Raw genomic sequence first — 20,200 nt, 5'->3', positions numbered from 1 at the left:
TCAGAGAAAATTGGTCTTCCAAGTCAGAGAAAATTCAAGTCATGATATCTAAGGTCCTTCAATATCAATCCAGAGAAAATTCAATCCAGAGAAAATTCGATCCAAAGAATTTCTCTGGACAAATCACAGAAAAAATTTCAAAATTCTCTGGACACATCACAGAGAAAATCTCACCAGAGAATTTCTCTGGATTCAACCCAGAGAAATTTCCCTCTCCACTCTAGTGAGATTTACTCAACCCCTAGAGAAAATTCTTAGTTGTTTTATGACCACAGACTAGCTCAATTTGAGGACTGTATTGACAACAATAAACAATGTACTTTCATGTTTAAACAAGTCAAAAACGTTTGGATGCACAAGTAATATACCATTAATAGAAGATTAAAAAATGAACCAGTTAAAACATGTATCTGGAGAGAATTTCTCTGAATGAGAATTTCTCTAGAGAGAATGAACCATTCCTGAATTTCTCTGGAGAGAATGAGAGATGAAATCGAACTGCTTGAAGCTTGACATTTCCTTCCTACCATCTCCTTCAACCTCTGCTCAAACAGACCACTGTTTCTCAGCGAATTCAACGCCACCAATCCACCGAATAATTTCTCGTTGAAGAAAATCTGAGCCTTCTCTCTCTCTATATCAAGAGACCCAGCTTCTTCTTCCTCAAGCAGCTCTGCTTCAGGTTTGCTCATTGCCGACTGTTGCAACTCCAGACACGTCGACACCGCAACCCAAGCCGCTGGCTCACACCGATACCATTCCAGCTCGCCAATCATCACCGTTTTTGCCAACCTACTTGTCAACAGGGCGACAACTCGGCGGCACAGCCTACCAGCCTCATCAACTCGTTCACGGCAGTCAGTGTACTGTATTATTAGCAACAGCAATGCTCACTGGTTTGCATACTGTGTTATTAGCAGCAGCAATGCTCACAGGTTTGCATCGCTAAGGTCCCTGTTTGGTTTGCATCGCTAAGGTCCCTGTTTGGTTTGCATCGCTTTGTCAATTTCAGCTCGGTCGTGGGCCTGCCACGCCGATCTCAGACCACACCAATGCTCACTGGTGCTGCTTCCTCACGGTTTCGGTTTGTATTGTTCTTGGCTACTCTCTCTCATGAGCGTGGCCTTCAAATCTGTAAGTTTTTTGCATGTCACTGAGCTAGTTTCCAGCATCACCATCCGATTATCATTTTCTGAGAGAAGAGGCGAGGCGTGAGTCTAAGAGAGAGAAGAGAGAGAGAGAGGTGAAGGTTTGAAGCTTATACCAAATTTCTCTGTGATACATGAGCGTGGGATTGAGGGACCTTAGATATCATAAAATAATATTGTGGATCTCTTCCATTACTAAAATTGGAAGAGGGACCTTAGACTAATTTTCCCTTAAAAGAATTATTAATTATTAATTTTTAACAACAGTTTAAAAATTATTACAAAAAATATCATTAATTATAAGTTTTAGCAACAGTTAAAAAAATCACTAATTGCAAGTTTTAGTGATAATTTATAAAAATCGTGACAAAAAAAAGTCACTAATTATCAATTTTTAGCAATATATGTAAAAAAATTATTTTTAATTGCGATTTTATTAAAACTTATTTTCAATAGAACTTGATGAAAATTAAGTCCAACTATTAGGACCTAATACTAATTTATCTAGAAAAAATTACATATCAAGATATTTTTATATTAATAATTATATATTAGTGAAAAATTTTTTTTATCAGTATTTGTCAATTTTTCAAAAAAAAATTTCTTGACAGGGCTGTATAATATTTTGACAGGGCTGTATTTTTCACATTTTCTTTTTTAAAATATTATGCTTGACTTTTTTTACCTTTGAAAGTTCACTAATATATCTTGTACGAACTGATTAAAAAAAAAAACTAAAATCTACAGAATTTGAACAGTGAACCACTTTGCTTGTATTTGGTTTTCCAAAACCACTTTTCAAAATATTATACTTTTTTTTTCCGTGTTTTTTTATTTTTTTATTTTTATTGATTTTTTTAATATTTTAAGTAATTTTTTTAATTTTTAGACACCTAACAAAAATACACATAAAAAGTACAATTTTTGTGAACAAATCTTTTAAAAATTCACTAAATATCAAAAATATAAAAAAATACGGAAATTCAATATATTTTTCATATTTTTATGTATTTATTAATTTAAAAAAATATTTTTTCACAAATTTTTTATTTTTTAAATACATCAAAGTAAAGTGTATCTAAAAAAGTTAAAAAATAATGATTAAAATTTTAAAAATATTCACTAAAAATAAAAATACAAAAAACAAAAACTCAATCTTAAAAAAATTTAATCTAAAAAACTCAAACCAAACACATATTGCTACACCTAAATCAGCATCAGTGCAAATTGTCAAATTCTTTGCAATATTCCAACAAGTTTTCCATTTTTTATTTTTTGAGAAATCTAGATTATTTTTTCTTCCTACAAATTCTTAGGAAAACTTTATTTGGAAAAAAGTAAATGTGATGTTGTGCACTTAACTGAACTTCTTCTCACTCTCTCTCCCTTTTTGCACTTGATTTGTTCTTGTAACACAAATTCACAAATTTTCAAGTTTAGCATGCAAGAACGATTGTGTTTTTTTTCCAAAGTCCAAATAGTGTTCTCACAACCTAATAACTTCAACCACCCAATTTCTATTTACATAATAGGCGTGTTTGATTCGCCGGATTAGGGGGAGACTATCCACTATTTAGATTATAATTCAAATAGTGTTCCTTATCCGCCGTTTGATTTTTTTTTAGTCCGCCGGACATGGAGTCCGGCCGGACTCTTTATCCCCCATATGGGGGATTATATTATCCGGGGGGTGGGATAATTTTGGGGGGATTATTTACTGTTAGGATTAGGTGATGAAATGACCATTTTGACCCTCTACTATTTAATTATGTATTATATTTCATAAAATTGAATAAAATTTAAATGTCTCAATTTAAAAATAAAATAATTTTATTTAACTTTTTTATTGATGTTTTATTTATTTATTTATAAATATTTTTTTTAGATATTTTATTGATGTTTTATTTTAAAATTTATTTATATTTTATTTAATTTCATTATGTAAATGTTAATAGATGTTTTATTTAATTTCATTGTTTAATTATTATTATTTTTAAAAATAAATTTATTTAAAATTTTAATTAAAAAAATAATATAAATTTTTATTGATATTTTATTTATTTATTTATTTATTTAAAAAAATTGATTTATTTAATTGTGTAAAAAATAAAATAAAATAAATTTTTATTTAATCTAGCTAAAAATAATTAAAATATTAAAGATATGTTTAATATTACTATTACTTAGTAAATAATTGAAAAAGGGTAAAATTGTCTTTTGTTCATTTATCCTATCCAATCCGTCCAACCAAATGTTGGATTCACTAAAAATAGTCCAGACATCTAATCTCATAAAAAAAAAAATACAGGATACATATCCAATCCAACCAAATAGTCCAGGAGATTCACAGTCCCAGGACCCAAGTCCCATGGATTCTAATCCCCCTTATCCAGTCCGTCCAATCAAACACACCCATATAAAATATGAAAAATGCTAGAGTCCCAAAATTTTTACCAAATATTTTATCAAATGTCTCACATGAATGTAGACTCGACATTTATGTGAGACCAATCCATGCAAGACATTTGGTAGAAATTTTAATATCCCTAACATTACTCATAAAATTTTGATTAAAAATTAATAAAATTGTACTTTGATATAATTAATATGCTATTTGATACACAATTCAAATCAATTGTTTTTTATATTCCATAATTATAATTCCTTTGGATATATTTTTTTTCTTCTTATTAGAAAAAAAAAAAAAATGTGGGATACAGGTTTAAGACAATTCAATATTCAACTTAAAGATTAAAAATTTTAAAATAAATAAATAAATAAGAAAAAAAAAGGCCAACTTTTTAAAATAAACTCGGGGCCTTGTGCCGGATCTGCCAGGAGAGGAGAATAAACCCGGATATGAAGGCTGATGGGTAAACCAAAAAACCAAACACCCATAATATGTATCATTCCCTTAACTCACTTTGGAAAATGAAAAATCCAACATTGTTCAGAAATTGCTCAGCCTAGAAATATAATATTCATTCTCTAGAAAAATACACGATAATCATTCTAATGACAAAATTGTGAAGAGCTGAATTCACATCGTAGTCAATGACCAACCACCATGGAGAAAAGCTTCCATTAAAAATAATAATTTGAAACAAACACGAAACATCATATTTACAGACCTGTATTCAGCAGAAAGCCACTGGATCAGCTCTCACCTGCATGCACCCATTAAGGTTCACATTTAGAACCATACACACAAAACATGCAAGATAAGAAAACTCCATTGCTCAAAACATGTAGCTTACTGACTGTAAAACAAGACGTCGTCATCAAATTTTTTTTTAACCCCATTCCTAACAATAAAAACAAGCATCATATAAGAAACAGCAGTAGGAGTGTGGGGGGAATGACGAATTTTAGTTACCTTTGATTTGCCCAGAATGAGAGTCTACTTCGGAAACAGTTGATAATAGCTTGATGTTTGAAAGGGATATAGGCGTCAGTGGAGGAGAAACTACTTCTTCAGCCTTGACTGGATGTTGAGAAGATTCCAATGGCTTGGCCACATGGACAGTTATTCCTCTCTTATTACTAAAAGGTATGGAGAAACTTCGAGGAATTGTTAATGGAGGAGGAGTTGGAAGTGGGGATGCACTACTAAATGCCCCTGCTTGGCTTTTATTTGTTGGAGAAAGCTCCTGATTTCTGAGGACCAATGGGGCAGAGTGTTCAATGGAAGAACTTGCTGGCTTGGAAGCTAAACCACCTGGGGGCCTAGGAAGCTCATGAAGCTCACTTATTTTGGGTGATGATACAATGGGAGGTGAAGCACTGGGAGACACCTTTGGAGATGATGAAGGATGAAGAGTATGCACTCGAGAAAGCAATCCAGAAACTAGTTGGGGAAGTTCAGAGGAGGTAATGGGGCCACTGGCAGATAAAGAAGTCTTTGTTGACAATGGCTTATTAGTAAGAGGACCAGAGAAAGCTTGTCTCTTGAATTTTTTTGTATCATATGCATAATGTGCATCACATTGTGGAAGTGAGAGTCCCTGAGGCAGAGTTGGGGGGACCTGGACTGAGGGATTGTTGCTATTGCTCTCTTTGAGTTTTAATTGTGCTTTTGAGATAGTGGGCACTGACAAGTTATCATCTGTGAAATCTTTCTCACGCTTCTCAGGCTCCAATGGGGATGAATGCCACAAACTTTGGGAGCTTCCAATATGGCTTGTTGGCCTCAACTGCAGATCTGAACCATTTGTTCTTGAAATCGAACTCTTCACATCAACAGGAGTGGGTAGCACATAACTGTGAAACTTCCGAGCAGATGGCTGCATTTCTCTAGCCCTTTCAGCTGGATCAAACTTCTTCTCTGCAAATATTGGGGCAGAATGGCTGCCCACTCGATGTTCCCGATTGAAATTATGCTCCCCCATGCTTTTGTTAAGATTTACCTGCACAGATTAACAGGATCCTACAAATTGATAAATGAAGACAAACAAACTAGACAAAATAAATGCCGATGGTTGTTCTATCACCATGCCAAGTTGTTTCAAAAGTTGTTCAGAAGACCTTATGTTCTATTTAGAAGAACAAAATAGTTGATTTCCTTGAACATAATTTGATTCTTTCGCCAGAGACAATCAAACAAGGATTACTTCCTCCCAATAGTCTACAGGAAAACAACTGTTTCACTCTATTATTCAAGGGGGATGCTGAAGTGCTTTACCTCTGCATTTTCAACCGTAGAAACTTGAGGACATGGAATATCCACCTGATCTAACTGCAAAATCCACATTACATGCAAAAATTAAGGGGTGATAATATACAAAAATATTAAGTGAAAATTCAACCCAATCAGATATATCAATTGCTTGTATTTCCCTATTCAATCTGTACAAATATATAGTTAAGCTTGATCACTGATAGGTCCTCCAACACCTGAAGGGTCATTATACTAAGCTCCTAGTATTTTATCTTAATGAACAACAAATTTTTAACATGTAAGTCATTGTACCTAGTTACTCTCTACTCCTATGCCACTTGGAACGTGAGTAGACTTTTTGTTATGCCAATCCACTCTCCTTAGATTTTAGTTTATTATATTTGCTTTTTTCCTCTTAAGGAGATGTTAATGAAATATATTGGAAAAAAGTTTCGGAATTGCTAACAAAAGTATACTGTGTTTCAGCATGTATGTGCCAAAACGTAAATCGCTAGGGTATTAGCGTTTTGTGGTAACACTGCTCTACTCCATGATATAGACAGTGGATGGGGTTGACAGTCAAAATCGTACAAGAAAGCTAATGTAGCAGGATCCCAAAGAGCAAATTTACCTCCATCGAATTCCTTGATGTGGAAACAGCATCAAGGCCCTGCTTATTTTGTCTGTAGTCAAAACTCAATTCCCCATCATCATTAGTCTCAACACCTTCATTCTCCCCATCTTCCCCATCATCAAGTCCACTAAGTTGGTAGTCAATGTGTTGCTTTTCTGTAACCAGTCTTATGTGTGGCTCAACAGCCTCAAGAAATTTAAGTCCCTTCCGAAAGAAATTCAACTGCATCCACAGCAGAACAATAGAGGAAAGACCAAAGACATTAGTAGTGAACTTGCAAGAAGAATTGAGAATTCATGATATATGAATTTAATTGGAAGACATAAAGAACACCTGAGCTGCATGATGACGAGCTGCCTGTGTTAAAAGACTGCGACATTGCCCTTGCTTCAGAGATTTCAATCGGAAAACGCACAGGGTTGCCTCCTCATCATATTCATCACGAGCTGCTTGTAATTCCTGCGAAGTACAAACTTCCATTTTCCCACTTTTTGACTTTCCCTTTTCTTTCTGTTGTGCCACCATGTATTCGTACAAATTTCTAAAGATTTTGTAACTAATCAATATGAAATGTACTTCAATCATACAAAGTTAAACTAACAGAATGATTTGTACCTTTTTTCGTCGCACTGCCTTTTCATCTCCTGTGCCAACAAACAAGAGAAAGCTCATTGAATACAAATTTATAAGAACGCCATCATCATAACATACCAAGGTAGTCAAGGTATCCAACCAATGACAAGGTGACCATGACAAACCTTCCTAGTGAAGGCAGCCAAAATGACAACAACAACAAAAAAAAAAAAAAAAAAAAAAAAAAAAAAAAAAAAAGAGGGTGGAGGAAGGCTGGATGGGAGCAGATCAGATTGACATTTTGAAAATTGAGACGTCAAATATTTAAGATATTTCACTTTTACTCAACCGTATTAACAGTAGAAAAATCACCCATGAACAAAATCAAAAAAGTTCTTGTTAACTTATACTAATGTTTGATTTGTACATCAACCATCAATATTTCTTCAATAAGGTTGCTAAAGGTTATGATTTTGAAACTAAATGAGGCCTAACTTTTCAGTTTTCCTTAGTGAAATCTAATTAAGGAAATTGTCAAGCTTGACTCGTTCAGCAGTCAAGCTTGAAACCAAAGACCAAGTTCGGTGTATTTGATTGGTGAAAACATTTGAAGATCATTAATCAGCCAACAATAGCTATTCATGAGAAACTCGTTTTCTAGTTGGCTGCAGGCATAGATATCAGCAACAGCATAAAAAAAACCAAAAAAACACTAGAATCCATATGGACCAACCTCCACTGTCCGAAGTTCGTTGAGAAGTGACTCTGATGGGGTTGTAATTGTCAGGATTACATGAGAGCGCTGACATGGAGAAAGAAAATATTCATTACTAGGTCAAAATCAATGCTGTAAAATGAAATCAAATAGAGTGCTGCAGCATAAAACATTACAATAAGAACTCACATAGCTATCAACAAGTTTCTGGAGGTCAAACTGCACATTTCCCAGCACTGACAATACTTTGCCTGCACAAACATAAAGTAGTGATTGCAGCACAATTCCCAAGTATCTTACAACATCTTGAAACAAAGAGACAGATTGGACAAAATGCTGATTTCTCCTCTTTACGCATGAGTTGCAAAATCCAAACCAGTTGAATAATAACCAAAGCGGTAAAAAAAACAAGATGATAGTGATGATCACAATAATAGGTATGGTACTACTAGATCATATTCTTAACTTCACTCACAACACAAGTTTAGGCAATTTCTTCTATATACAAAAATAAAAAAACACTAACATGCAGAGTTGTAAAGCTGAGTTTAAAAAGAGAGGCGGGAAAAAAAAAACCCTATATCATTATTCATATATTAATAAATATGAAGGGGAAAGAAAGAGGCATGAATAAAGATAGAATCAGATAAATAAATATATATATATATATATACAAGATCATCTAAAAGCTTTGATCTTGATTGACCAGTCTAGCAACAGTTACTTGACAAACTAAAATAAGTTTTGGAATAAAACCTAAATTAAGGCCATGTACATCTAACCCTTCCCAAACCCCGTAGTGGTGGGAGTCTCGTGCACCGGGCTTTCCTTTTTTCATTACTTGTTGCCCTTTTATCGTAAAATGTAGATCTCAAACAAGGCTTTACATGACAAAAGAACTGTATAATGAGTGAAAACTAATACCAGGTTACTATATTCTCTAATCTATGCATACATAAATAAGAGGCATAACAGCTGGTTGGAGATTGTTTATATTTTCCAAAGTTCTACGTTTGAGTGACATCTGGGCCAAATCATATGAAGTTACTCAAAACACACCAAGATCAATTGCTCCAAGAATAATCTGGCAACTACCAAGTAAATCCAAACATGATGTACTTACCACTTTCTTCATCATCATTTAATGCAGTTTTCTCCAGTAGACAGGTACCCATATCCCGTAGTGACTCTGAAAATTCTGAAATTGAAGATGTAGTTAAGTGGGAGACTACATTGATAGAATCTCACATAAAGGCAAACAGGACTAAAATTGCTATCATATAATTGCATTGATCATGTATGAATATGATTTCAAGTAGAAATTTCTTGAAAACCAAATACTAAGAAAGAGCATAGCAATATGGTAAATGTTTAAACATTTTTCAGTACTAATACAAGCTACAGTCATAGAAACAATACACAAAATGAAGCCATACTTCGCCTATTCACCATATTACAACACCGTATCTTAATTTTGAAAACCAGATTACAGCAGCAAAAGATACTCAAACAATGATACAATAATTAAATTAGCATGCATACAAAGTTACCTTTAAATCCAGATAACCCCAATATGTTCTATAAATCATTTTAGGAAAAATTCATCATACAGAACAAGGCTTTGAAGAGATTTGGAGACTGATTTGAGAATATGAGCAAATATTTAAAGGGAGACTTACGTGTAGGTTCTAATAGGTGGATTTATTGTCCAATAGGTCCTACAAGAATTAATGTGTGTGTTTGATTTGAGTTTTTTGGATTAAGTATTTTGAAAACTGAGTTTTTTTTAGTTTTTTTTATGTTTAGTGAATATTTTTAAAATTTTAAACAAATTTTTTTTTACTTTTTTAGATGCATCATACTTAGATGTATCTAAAAAGTAAAAATTTTGTGAAAAAAATATTTTAAAAAATTAATAAATACATAAAACTACAAAAAATATATTGAATTCTCGTGTTTTTTTTTTTTTTTTTGTATTTTTGATATTTAGTGATTTTTTAAAAGATTTTTTTCACAAAAATTATACTTCTTATGTGTATTTATGATAGGTGTGTCTAAAAAAAATTTTTTTAAAAATTGCTTAAAATATTAAAAAAATTCAGTAAAAACAAAAAAAAATATGAAAAACAAGAAAGTAGAATTTTCCGAAAAGTATTCTTGGAAAACCAAAAATAAGCAAGCTGAACGGCGTTTTTCGTCGAATACTATTAAAAAACGTCACTAATTGTTAATTTTCAGCAACAGTTTGAAAATGTTGTTATGAAAAAATGTCACTGATTATAAATTTTGGCAACAGTTTAAAAAAAATCGTCACAAAAAGTCACTAATTTTCAACTTTTAACGACAGTTTAAAAAATTTGTCACAGAAAAACGTCACTAATTATAAGTTTTAGCGACAATTTATAAAAACCATGACAGAAAAAAGTCACTAATTGTCAATTTTTAGCAACATGCAAAAAATCGTCACAAAAAATTAGTTTTAGCGACGATTTTACTAGGACTTATTTTTAATAGAACTTGATGGGAATTAAATCTAAATATTATAACCTATTGGTAGTTTACACATATTTAAAAGATTATTCTTTTAATGAAAAGATAATAAACTTCAGATTATAACTTCGTGCTATGGCAACGAATTATACCTACTGGTCCATTCAACAGAATTTTTTTACCTAGCAATGCCACTTAAAATTTGTAAAGAACACATACCCTTAGGCACTCCATTAAAAAGCTTGTGCATGGTGTTAAAAAAAAAAAAAAAAAAAAGAGTTTGATGGTTGCTTATACTACCAGTAAGAGCTTTCTTAGTATCACACAAGCTATGGATCATTGTCTAATTGACCCTTGTATGAAAATTTGAAAACAAGAGCATGAAACATCTGAAGATGAATGAAGTCAAATAAGTACCATATGCACTATTTGCTGTTGCAGCAGCAGCTGAAAGTAAGCTATCATAGCAATTTCTCATATCCTGCATATCCTGTGAATAATGGAGAAATAAACAAAACCATAAGCTTGTGAATAAGGGACAAAAATTGAAATCAGGTATATAGTCGCCGGTCTAAATAGCCACAAAATCAAGTGATGGTACAGATGGGTATGATTGCAGTGCCAACAGCACCAATGAGAAACAAGTATTGCACCATTTTATTTCCTCCTAGTTGCTAACTACAAGTCTAACACCTTTTTTGTTCCCCCACAAAAAACAAATGGTTTCCATAGCCAATTGCTAATATGAAAGTAAAAAAAAAAAAAACAACACCCAATTAGTACACATTAATGTCTATTTGGGAGAGGAAAGATTGAGTACACACATAACCTTTGGCATAGTGCACAAAAATTGGCTAACACAGAAGGTTTGGGGTGCAGGCGTGCCAAGCCAAAGCATTGCCTACGTCAAAAATGAGTACTTCTTTCTAGGAGATTGTGTAAGACCCAAGGGGACAAAATGTAACATAAAAACAAGGGGAATAAAATACTTGACTCTCTTTTTTGGTTGGAAAAATTGATCATACATAACTAAGTGTCTAAGTTCTTGTTCATCAAAGTCGTCATTAAAAATAATCATGATGTGCCTCTCAACTCTTTCTAAGGTAAATGATTTAGTTCTTGCTGTAAATTTTACCGAGAATGAAGCTTAAAAAACACAAACAAAAATAACATGTGTAAAAATAATCTTTTTATTCTAGTCAAGCTTGTTGGAGAAAGGCACCTTCCTTTCCATAGGGATGTCTATCCATCTCCCCTGCCTTCAACCTTCCAATTTTCCATCCTTCCTACTGAAAGAAGCATTATGGTTGAGTACTGAGCATGACCCCACAACACCAAGTTCTTCCTTTCTTGGTGGGAATCAAAAGGGAATCAGTTCAAACTTAGTAAATATGACTGAGAAGCAACGAGGAAGGAAAAAGATAAATCTCTCAATTATATCTTAATTTTATTCATATATGTAGGATGATGCATTTTGGGGACATGATCTGGTATGATGGCAAGTGATACCCCTCCCAATGTTGTGTCATGGGTTTGAATCACGGGAATCAAAATCAAAAAAAAAAAAAATAGGCGGGGTTACCTACTAGACTTTACCATAAATAGGAGCCTTATGCATTTGGTATGACCTTTATCTATAGAAGAGCTATAGTTCAACTAGCGTGGACGACGCTAGATTTAACAGAGGAGGAGGACGAAGAAGTCGAGCCTTTTACTCTCAAGGAAAGAGGTCTCAACTCCAATTGATAGATTCGGTTGATGAGAGAGGAGTTGAGGAGGATTCACGACATCTTCAAGCAGGTGACTCAAGATAATGGTCGGGTGGCCTTCTATCTTGAGAGGTAATGGAATGGTAGACGTATAGAGATGAACTTTCACAATAGAGAGGTTGATTTACTAAATTTACAAAAAAATCAACCATCAAACGGTGTATGTTATATATGAAGTAGAAAACTTAGTAAATTTATTTAAGGTATATGCTTAAATATACCTTTTGACCACCATCAAACACATACCAAAAAAATCAAAAGGGATATGTTATTTATGAAGTAATTATCCTCTTCTATGGCCTCCAGTACCAGTTATGTTTCCTATTACAGAATCTTTTTTGACACACAAATTACCTAAATACTATTAAATTTAAATTATTGCATTTGTGGTAAAAGCCCTTTTATGCTGGACATGTACTTCATTTCTCCCTAGTCCCTTCTTGTTCTGTTGTACAGCAATGGGCCAAGCAACCAGCTCAATGTCCTTACATTTTTGGGCAGATAGGCTGGTTATTTCAAATAGTAGTCAAAGCTCCATTAACATCATTACATGAACAGGGAACATGTCATGAGTTAAGCTGAAATCAGAACTATCATACTGCTCCTGCTTCCTGTATATTGGACTCTTTAAGACTATAATTCACTACGACAAAATCCAATCTAACAAAGCACATATTGATCTAACTATTCAATTTAATCAATTTCTTGCATATTGACTGCAATCAATTCTAAAATTATGCATTTAAGAAGAAAATCTTGAAACAAAAAATTTAAAATAAATTACATGATCTTGTATTGTACCCTAAACAAAATACAGAACTAGAATAACCAAAATCTCTAAGAGGGTCATCATCAGACAAGGATTATTACATTACAGATGCAAAGAAGTTCAATTCTGGGTCTACGAGCGATTAATTATGATCAATTCAGCATAGTTTTTTCAACAAAGTGTACAAATTTCATCATATAAAGAGTGAAATAGAAACAGAATCTAGCACAAAAGAAGTTTTGAGGAAGTAAGTAATGAAACCCTAATTGTAAGTCAGTTTAAATTTTTTACGTTTCAAAGTGAAGATCGAGTTAGACAATTAAAACACAGAAATCAGAGTGAAGTGTTTAACAAGACAAAGAAGTAACCTGAGATGCTTGAGCGAGATCATTCAAATGCGCCGACGGTTGATACTCTCTCTTCTCTTTCCCATCGCTTTTTTGAAGTGCAAATTTACGCAGTTTCCCAAGAGACTTCATTTCAAACCAACCCTAACAGAAATATATATATAATCTGTACGTATATGGGGCAAGAGATGGAGATATAGATACAGACAGAGAGGAATCAAATCTGTTTTACTCCTTCATTCCTTCAAATCCAAAGAAAGAAGAAGAAAAAAAAAAAAAGAGTGTGTATACTGTATTGGGAAGGAGAGAGGAAAGAATGAGAAAAATGAACTGTGAAACGAAAAAAATTCTGACGTTATTGGCTTATGTGAAAAGTGCGGTGCTTATGTCGTAACACCTGTCCACCAATTTTGTAATAAAAAATATCAAATGTTTATATTTTATTCATTTAAAAAAAATCAAAATTATTTTACTATTTTAAAATATTTTTTCACAATTTTAATATTAAATAATAATATTTCTAACTCTCTCTTTTTTTAATTTCATTATGTCAGAGTATCTCTAACGTTGTATCTTTTTCACTAAATTTGAGTAAAAACTCCATATGATATCATGTGCTCCAACGAAAGATTTTAAACTTTAATCAAAACACCTGTCGATTGGGCGAACGACCGAGCTAATGTCCGGTCGGTCAATTTGCTAGTGTAATTTTTTAACAAATTTTTGCAAGAAGGTGGCCATCCAGGGGCATAACTGATTGGATATCTGATGGTGAAAATGACTTGCAGCTTCAACGGTTATAAACAATAATTTGATGAAAGACACATTCATTCTTAATTTAATGAAAGATTTAAGAAATTCTAAATTTGATACTTGATGATAGGGTTGGACTAGCAAAAATATATTGAGTTGGAGATAGTCTTAGACATATAGTTAAATATTTTAGCTAAACTCAAATTTAGAGCATGTAGATTTTTAATTTTTTTATTAAAATATTAAGTGAAAAATTAATATGTTTGAAAAGAATTCTTTTGATTTTTTATTTTTCAAAAATTGAAAATATATATATATATATATATATATATCAAACGTGAAGGGATCTAATTTTCTTTTTATGTATGAATTAAATTTTTTTAATAATTTTTTGACTAAAATATTTAAGTCTTATTAGTTAAAAGCAGCTAGTCTTTAAAATCTAAAATAGCCACAAAAAAATTAAGTGAAAACATGAAAATTTTGATAAACAAAATAAAATTTATATTTTATGTTTCTCATTTTTTTTCCTTGTGTTTTAAGGTATTTGTTATATATATATATATATATTATAACTGAATTTGGCATTACATGAATTTGTAACTGGACCTGGAAGGTTTTACAAAAATGTTTGGAATCTTTAAAGTTTGGGACTTCCATAACCCTTAAAATAATTTGAATTAATTATTTTTTTATTTTATTTTATTTTTTTCTTTTTAAACCAATTACAAGTAGGTAAGGATTATTGGATTGTGTTTTTTACGAGTATGTAACATTATGACGTGGCAAATTCTAGAAGTAAGTTCGCTGTCAAGTTGTACGAAGGAAATAGTCAAGTCAATTTTTGCTGTGAGAAGGAAAGTGCCAAACACAATTATAGATTTTGTCATCAAAAACTTCAAACCTTTGACTGTGTGAGAATTTATCTGCTAAATGTGATCTATTGTATGGTGTTTGCTATTTGCTGAAGCTTTGTTTGTTTTGCAAGTTAAATTTAATAAGCATACCTATGTTCATCTAAAATAAGGGTGTTTTGCTAGTTAAATTTAATCTGTCATCCATCTGTTAGATTGGCGAATTAAAAAAAATTAATTCGCATCCGTCTGCCGGATTGATAGATGCGGATAAACGGATATATACGAATCGGTTTGACAGTTTAGATTTTTACAAATTTTGAACATAATACAATAATTTGTCAATGTTTTTTTTGAATAACAATCCAACTCAACATAATCAAAACATTATCAAGTAAATTGTCAAATACCAATAATAAATATATATAAGAAAATCATGCATTATTAAAACTATTTCATTATTTTTTTATTAAAAACTATTTAATTTAATTTTTTTAAAAAATGACAAAATTAAGCCTTATATTTTTCATACAAAAATATCAAATATCAACATTTGACATTTGATGAAAGGATTTTCAAATTGAAAACACAATAGAATATCTAAACAATTTTTCAATTAAAAATACAAATAAAATATTTAAACAAATTGAAAATATAAAATTTTACAAATTACTATGAGTGCTCGCGGTTTGATGGTTCAGTTGCGGCCAAATGAATCTCAAATCCGTCATCGATCCAAAACTAAGTAGATTGGACAAAATCAATCTGCAACCGTTCACTTGTCTTCACACATCCGTCCAAAATGCGACGGATCGATTCGGTTCGGTCAGTTTGGATGGATCGAAATATCCACTGAGCATCCATAATCTAAATTATATTAAAATTTTGAAAAAATAGTAATTTTTTATTAAAAAATCAAGATATAAAAAAAAACCAACACTTACGCCTTATTGATTAAAAAAATAGTTTTTTTTTTTTTTTTTTGTCTTTAATGAATTTAAAAAATAAAATAAAATTCAGAATCTTTGAATCCAAATGGATTTAGAAAAAAAAAAATGACTCAAAATTTTAAAGAGTTCACTAATAGCTTAAGAATTAAAAAAAAAAAAAAAAAAAAAAGTCAACTTTCAAATGCACCTTTTTGAGTCAAAACTAAAATGAAAAGTTTTGTTGACTTTTTCAATTTTATAATTATTAAAGTCAAGTTTGACAATTTAAAAATAATTTATCTTTTAATTTTTTTTTATCACATCACCTCTCTATTTTTCTGCACATCTTTTAGTAAAAAGACAAAAAATACACTTATTTAGGTCATCCCAAACAATCCCTAAATAAGTGATATTGTTTAGTAATCTTATTAACTTTTTTGTTTTTTCTTTAATACTAAAATAAGTGATATTTTCCGTTTACCATGAAGATTTTTTTTATAATTATATTGGGCCAATAAGAATAGTTATCTCTATTTAATTGAACCTTAATAGTTTGTAATTTATTTTCAGATATAATAAATAAAGTAAAAACGACCAATCCCTTGCGGGTTTTGGGTCATAATATAAAGACCACAAATGTCAAACAATGAAATATTGCTCCTGTACAAAAGGAAGACAACAACGATTGTCAAGACAAAAGGATGATTGTTGCTATTGTCGAGGAGATATTATTACAAAATACTTATCGCCGATCACTACAAAGAATAAAAAGGTTTTAGTGGTGGACTGCAAAGAGAGAGAGGTGGGTTACAATTGTTGTTATGCAAGATAGAAGACTGTCAATTATGGTTGTTGCAACAGAAAGCTTATTTTGTCAAGTTCTCTGACTGCGATTAAAAGAAACTTGCAACTTAAAAGAATAGTCGCAATTGACCTAGAGTTCGACAAGGTACAACTATAGCCTACAATGACTCTGGTATCATGTGATTTTAGAAAAAGAGTGGTCAAAATATTGCATTATTCTCCTTGAATTTACAAAGTCACTTAATACAACCTTAAATATAAAATTAACCTTAACCTAAAAAGAGAAGCAAAGATAATACGGAAACCAAAAATGACTACATAAAAACTTTACAACATATGAAAATATACATGTTCACACTATAATGAAATAATTTCTTTCGCCTTGTACAACGATTGGATCAAATGGTTTTTTCAACTGATTTCCCATGCCTACCACGAGAAGCAGAAATAAGAAGAAGTTTTTTCATAGCAGATGGTCTACCTATTGGGAATACTTTTCTAAATCTTCTTCCTTTACTCTCAATTTTTGTTGAGTTGGTCATCGGTCCCTGCCAAACACATTCTATAGTATTATTATATTTTTAAAGAAACATAATAAAAGCACTATGTTTTCCCCTCCTTAATCTAATGGCAACATTAGATGTTCTTTGAATCCAAGTCATGTCCCAATTAACTCAACTTCGCCTGTAATTCAACTATTTTCTACAAATCAAAGAATGAATACTTTCATTATCACTAGTTAAAGAATTTATGAAATTTTAAGCATTTGAATTGATGGTGTGTTTGTTGGCTTCAAAAGGGTAGAAACATTGTGTTGTAGTAAAATTAAGCAAGTAATGTTTTTTTCCCTGGATAATTTGCCCTACCAAAGGCATACTTCTTTTGACTTAGAGTTATTCTTTCTATTATCATTTGCTTTACTCATATGAAAATGGGAGTAAGAAACATATAATAGCAGTTATGGTTGCTACATATACCTCATTGGATTTTGGAGATGCATTGCAATGGCTACCTTTTACCTTAGTTTCCTTCTCTTCTCCATCACTATTACCTGCAAAATAGATAGATATGATCAAATAATCATGGTTCTTGTGCTAGTTGCAAATTTATCTTAAATGTTTTTAATTCAAAATTCATAAAAATATAGCTTAATTCTAAAGCATAGTTGTAGACTATGATTATAAGATATTTTCCACGAAAAAATCTTTTTGTTTTCTTCTTATTATAACAATGTTTATTTTTTATTTCTTCCAAAATTTGTTTATCATCCATAAAATGGTTAAAAACATACCATCATCCTTAAAGTCATCTTTAGCGACATTGGTGCAATACTCCCTAAAACTTGGAGAACCAATTAACGAACCATCAAAATCAGAAATTTTTCTTCCTCGTTCATCTTCTTCTTCTTCTTTGATTTCTTCTTTGTTATTCTTGTTACCACCCTTCTCATCTTGATCCACCTCTGTTTCCTTCTCACCCTCACCAAATTTGTTCATTGAGCTATTATTACCACCAGTTGTTGTCGTGGTTTCTTTTACAGTAATATTAGCATTGTTTGTTGGTGAAGAAAGGCTATTACAACTATGATTGAAATCGATGTCATCATATTCAACATCTTCCTTTATAAGTAGTTTGGTGGAAGCGGTGCCATCCATATGCAATTCCTCGAAATTTCTTTTAGAGAGGAAGCCACATGTGCCTACATCAACTAGGCCGTACTTTGACATGCCGCAACCCATTGCAGATGGAGGATGATAATAGAAATTAAAGAAGGGAAAATAAATTGTTGAAAAAGCTCAAAGAAGTGGCATATGAAATGTTTAGATTGTAAGAAATTGTATATATATAAATGAAGGATGCCGCAAGAGTTTCGGGGTGAAAAACAAAAGAGTTGGCAACTTTCTTTTATTTATTTATTTCTTTCCTTTTTTTTTATTTTTTTTTATTTTAAGCCTCTAGTGAGTAATTTGGTTGGAACACATCCAATAATAGTGATCCAGACAAACAAAAGAGAATTTAATCTATTAATAATGCTTATATTAACATTTTATTTGTGATACGAGATATTATTATGCATATTATTCATAGATAAAACAAGAACAGGAAGAAGTTTGTTGCATGTATCATAGATAAATCTATATGTGGTCTTTTGACTGTATACTCAAATTTTGATAGTGTGTTTTTATTGTCCAATAGTTACCACTAGTGTAAATTGAGAAAGAAATTAACAATTGTACATAACTCTCATATTAAAAGTTAAATAAACACCATAAAATGTATCAAATTTCTTTTCGTAGAATTTAAACTCATAATCTCATATTATAAATGATACTATATAACTAATTAAACCAAAGATTGGTTCTTCTTATTGGAACAATCTTCTGTGTAAAATAAATAATTTGAAACAAATCAAATAAATAAAAATAAATTACTTATAAAATTTATTTTACCGAACCGAATAAATATTTAAAAGATTAAGTCGAGTGTGTGACACTCTATCCTTAAGACAGATTTTGTCATGACCCAAACCCGTCCCCATGGGTTAAGGTCATAACCGGCCAGTAACCAAGAGATTACCTATGGCCTCAGACCAAATTAGATATATTTCAACAGAGTTAAGAGGCCAAACGGAAGTAACTTAAACCTTTTATCCATAGAGCTGTGCTTACATGGCACATTATAACATTTCACGTATATTCGTTAACAACCCACATCAAAGAGAGTTAACATGTAACTTTACATAACAGGATCATTCAAGTCATGGTCAGCCAATCAAAAGCTTATATACAACCGTAATCCAAAGTCCTCGCCAACATAACAAAAATATGTCAAAAGAACAAAAGGGCCAAAACAAGTCTCGTGCGTGAGACGTATAGGCTGACTCCCCAAAACTTGACTATTTCACACCTGCTTCACTGGGGCTGGGTTTGGATATTGCTTGGCTCACCTACAATCACATGAATGAGAATGAGCGAAAGCCCAGTGGATAATATCAAGCGGAGAAGGTACATGAGCAGTATTTAGAACAAAATACATTAGGCAGCCGTGGACCCAATTCATATTTCTATCTAATATATCAAATGACTAGCGATCTAAACATATCAAACGGCCTCAGGCCTAATTCATTCATGTCAAACGGCCTTTGGCCCAACAGTTCATGTCCGACGGCCTTTGGCCCAATTACTCATGTCCGACGGCCTTTAGTCCAAGTATTCATGCCCGACAGCCTTCGGCCCATTCATTCATGTCAAACGACCTTTGGCCCAATCATTCATTTCAGACACTCTTTGGCCCAATCATTCATATCTGACGGCCTTTGGCCCAATCATTCATATCCGACGGCCTTCGCCCAACCAATTATGACAAACGGCCTTTAGCCTAATCGTATGGTATAACAAATATTTGTCCTCAATTCAAACAAACATATGAACTCAAATAGGAGAAAGTAATTGGACAAATAATATACTTTAAAATATCTTTACTAAGATATTACTCACAGTGATCTGCCGGTGGATTTGCCCTTGTGCTTGACCCTACACATTTCATGAACATAATGGGTCAGAAACGATTCAATCCGTTCTTAATTCATACATCCCTCTTAGGCTTCTTTCTTATTCTTTTAACTCATTTACAATGCTTAACATATGCCTAAGAGTACTTAGAAATGAAAAAGAACAAAAAATGAAACACAAAACACACTACAAAAATTAACACTTTTGGCAACAAAAAAATTGGTCGCTAAAAGTCAATTTTTGGTC

General features: G+C 32.0%; 1 protein-coding gene across 1 annotated transcript; it reads right to left on the bottom strand.

The window, feature by feature from the left end:
• Positions 1–4,022: 4,022 nt before the first annotated feature.
• LOC114315852 (uncharacterized protein At2g33490) lies at positions 4,023–13,487 on the bottom strand. The gene is made up of 11 exons (XM_028262465.2): positions 13,124–13,487; positions 10,635–10,707; positions 8,851–8,925; positions 7,917–7,978; positions 7,746–7,814; positions 7,055–7,083; positions 6,773–6,980; positions 6,437–6,661; positions 5,830–5,883; positions 4,525–5,554; positions 4,023–4,315 (listed from the first exon to the last, which is right to left on the bottom strand). The coding sequence occupies exons 1-11, from the start codon at positions 13,232–13,234 to the stop codon at positions 4,305–4,307; spliced, it is 1,947 nt and encodes a 648-aa protein (XP_028118266.2). The 5' UTR covers positions 13,235–13,487; the 3' UTR covers positions 4,023–4,304.
• Positions 13,488–20,200: the final 6,713 nt, after the last annotated feature.

The sequence above is a fragment of the Camellia sinensis genome, chromosome 1 (assembly GCF_055761805.1).
Source record: "Camellia sinensis isolate YWXY chromosome 1, ASM5576180v1, whole genome shotgun sequence".
Lineage (NCBI taxonomy): Eukaryota > Viridiplantae > Streptophyta > Magnoliopsida > Ericales > Theaceae > Camellia > Camellia sinensis.
Note: the sequence above shows the minus strand (reverse complement) of the source record. Positions and strands in the feature narration are given on the sequence as shown.

Coding starts and splice junctions, on each gene's coding strand:
- LOC114315852 (XM_028262465.2), bottom strand. CDS start 13,234: ATGAAGTCTCTTGGGAAACTGCGTAAATTTGCACTTCAAAAAAGCGAT. Junction 7,979..8,850: donor AAATGATGATGAAGAAAGTG/GTAAGTACATCA, acceptor ATGTTTGTGCAG/GCAAAGTATTGTCAGTGCTG. Junction 6,981..7,054: donor AGGCAGTGCGACGAAAAAAG/GTACAAATCATT, acceptor CAAAATCTTTAG/AAATTTGTACGAATACATGG.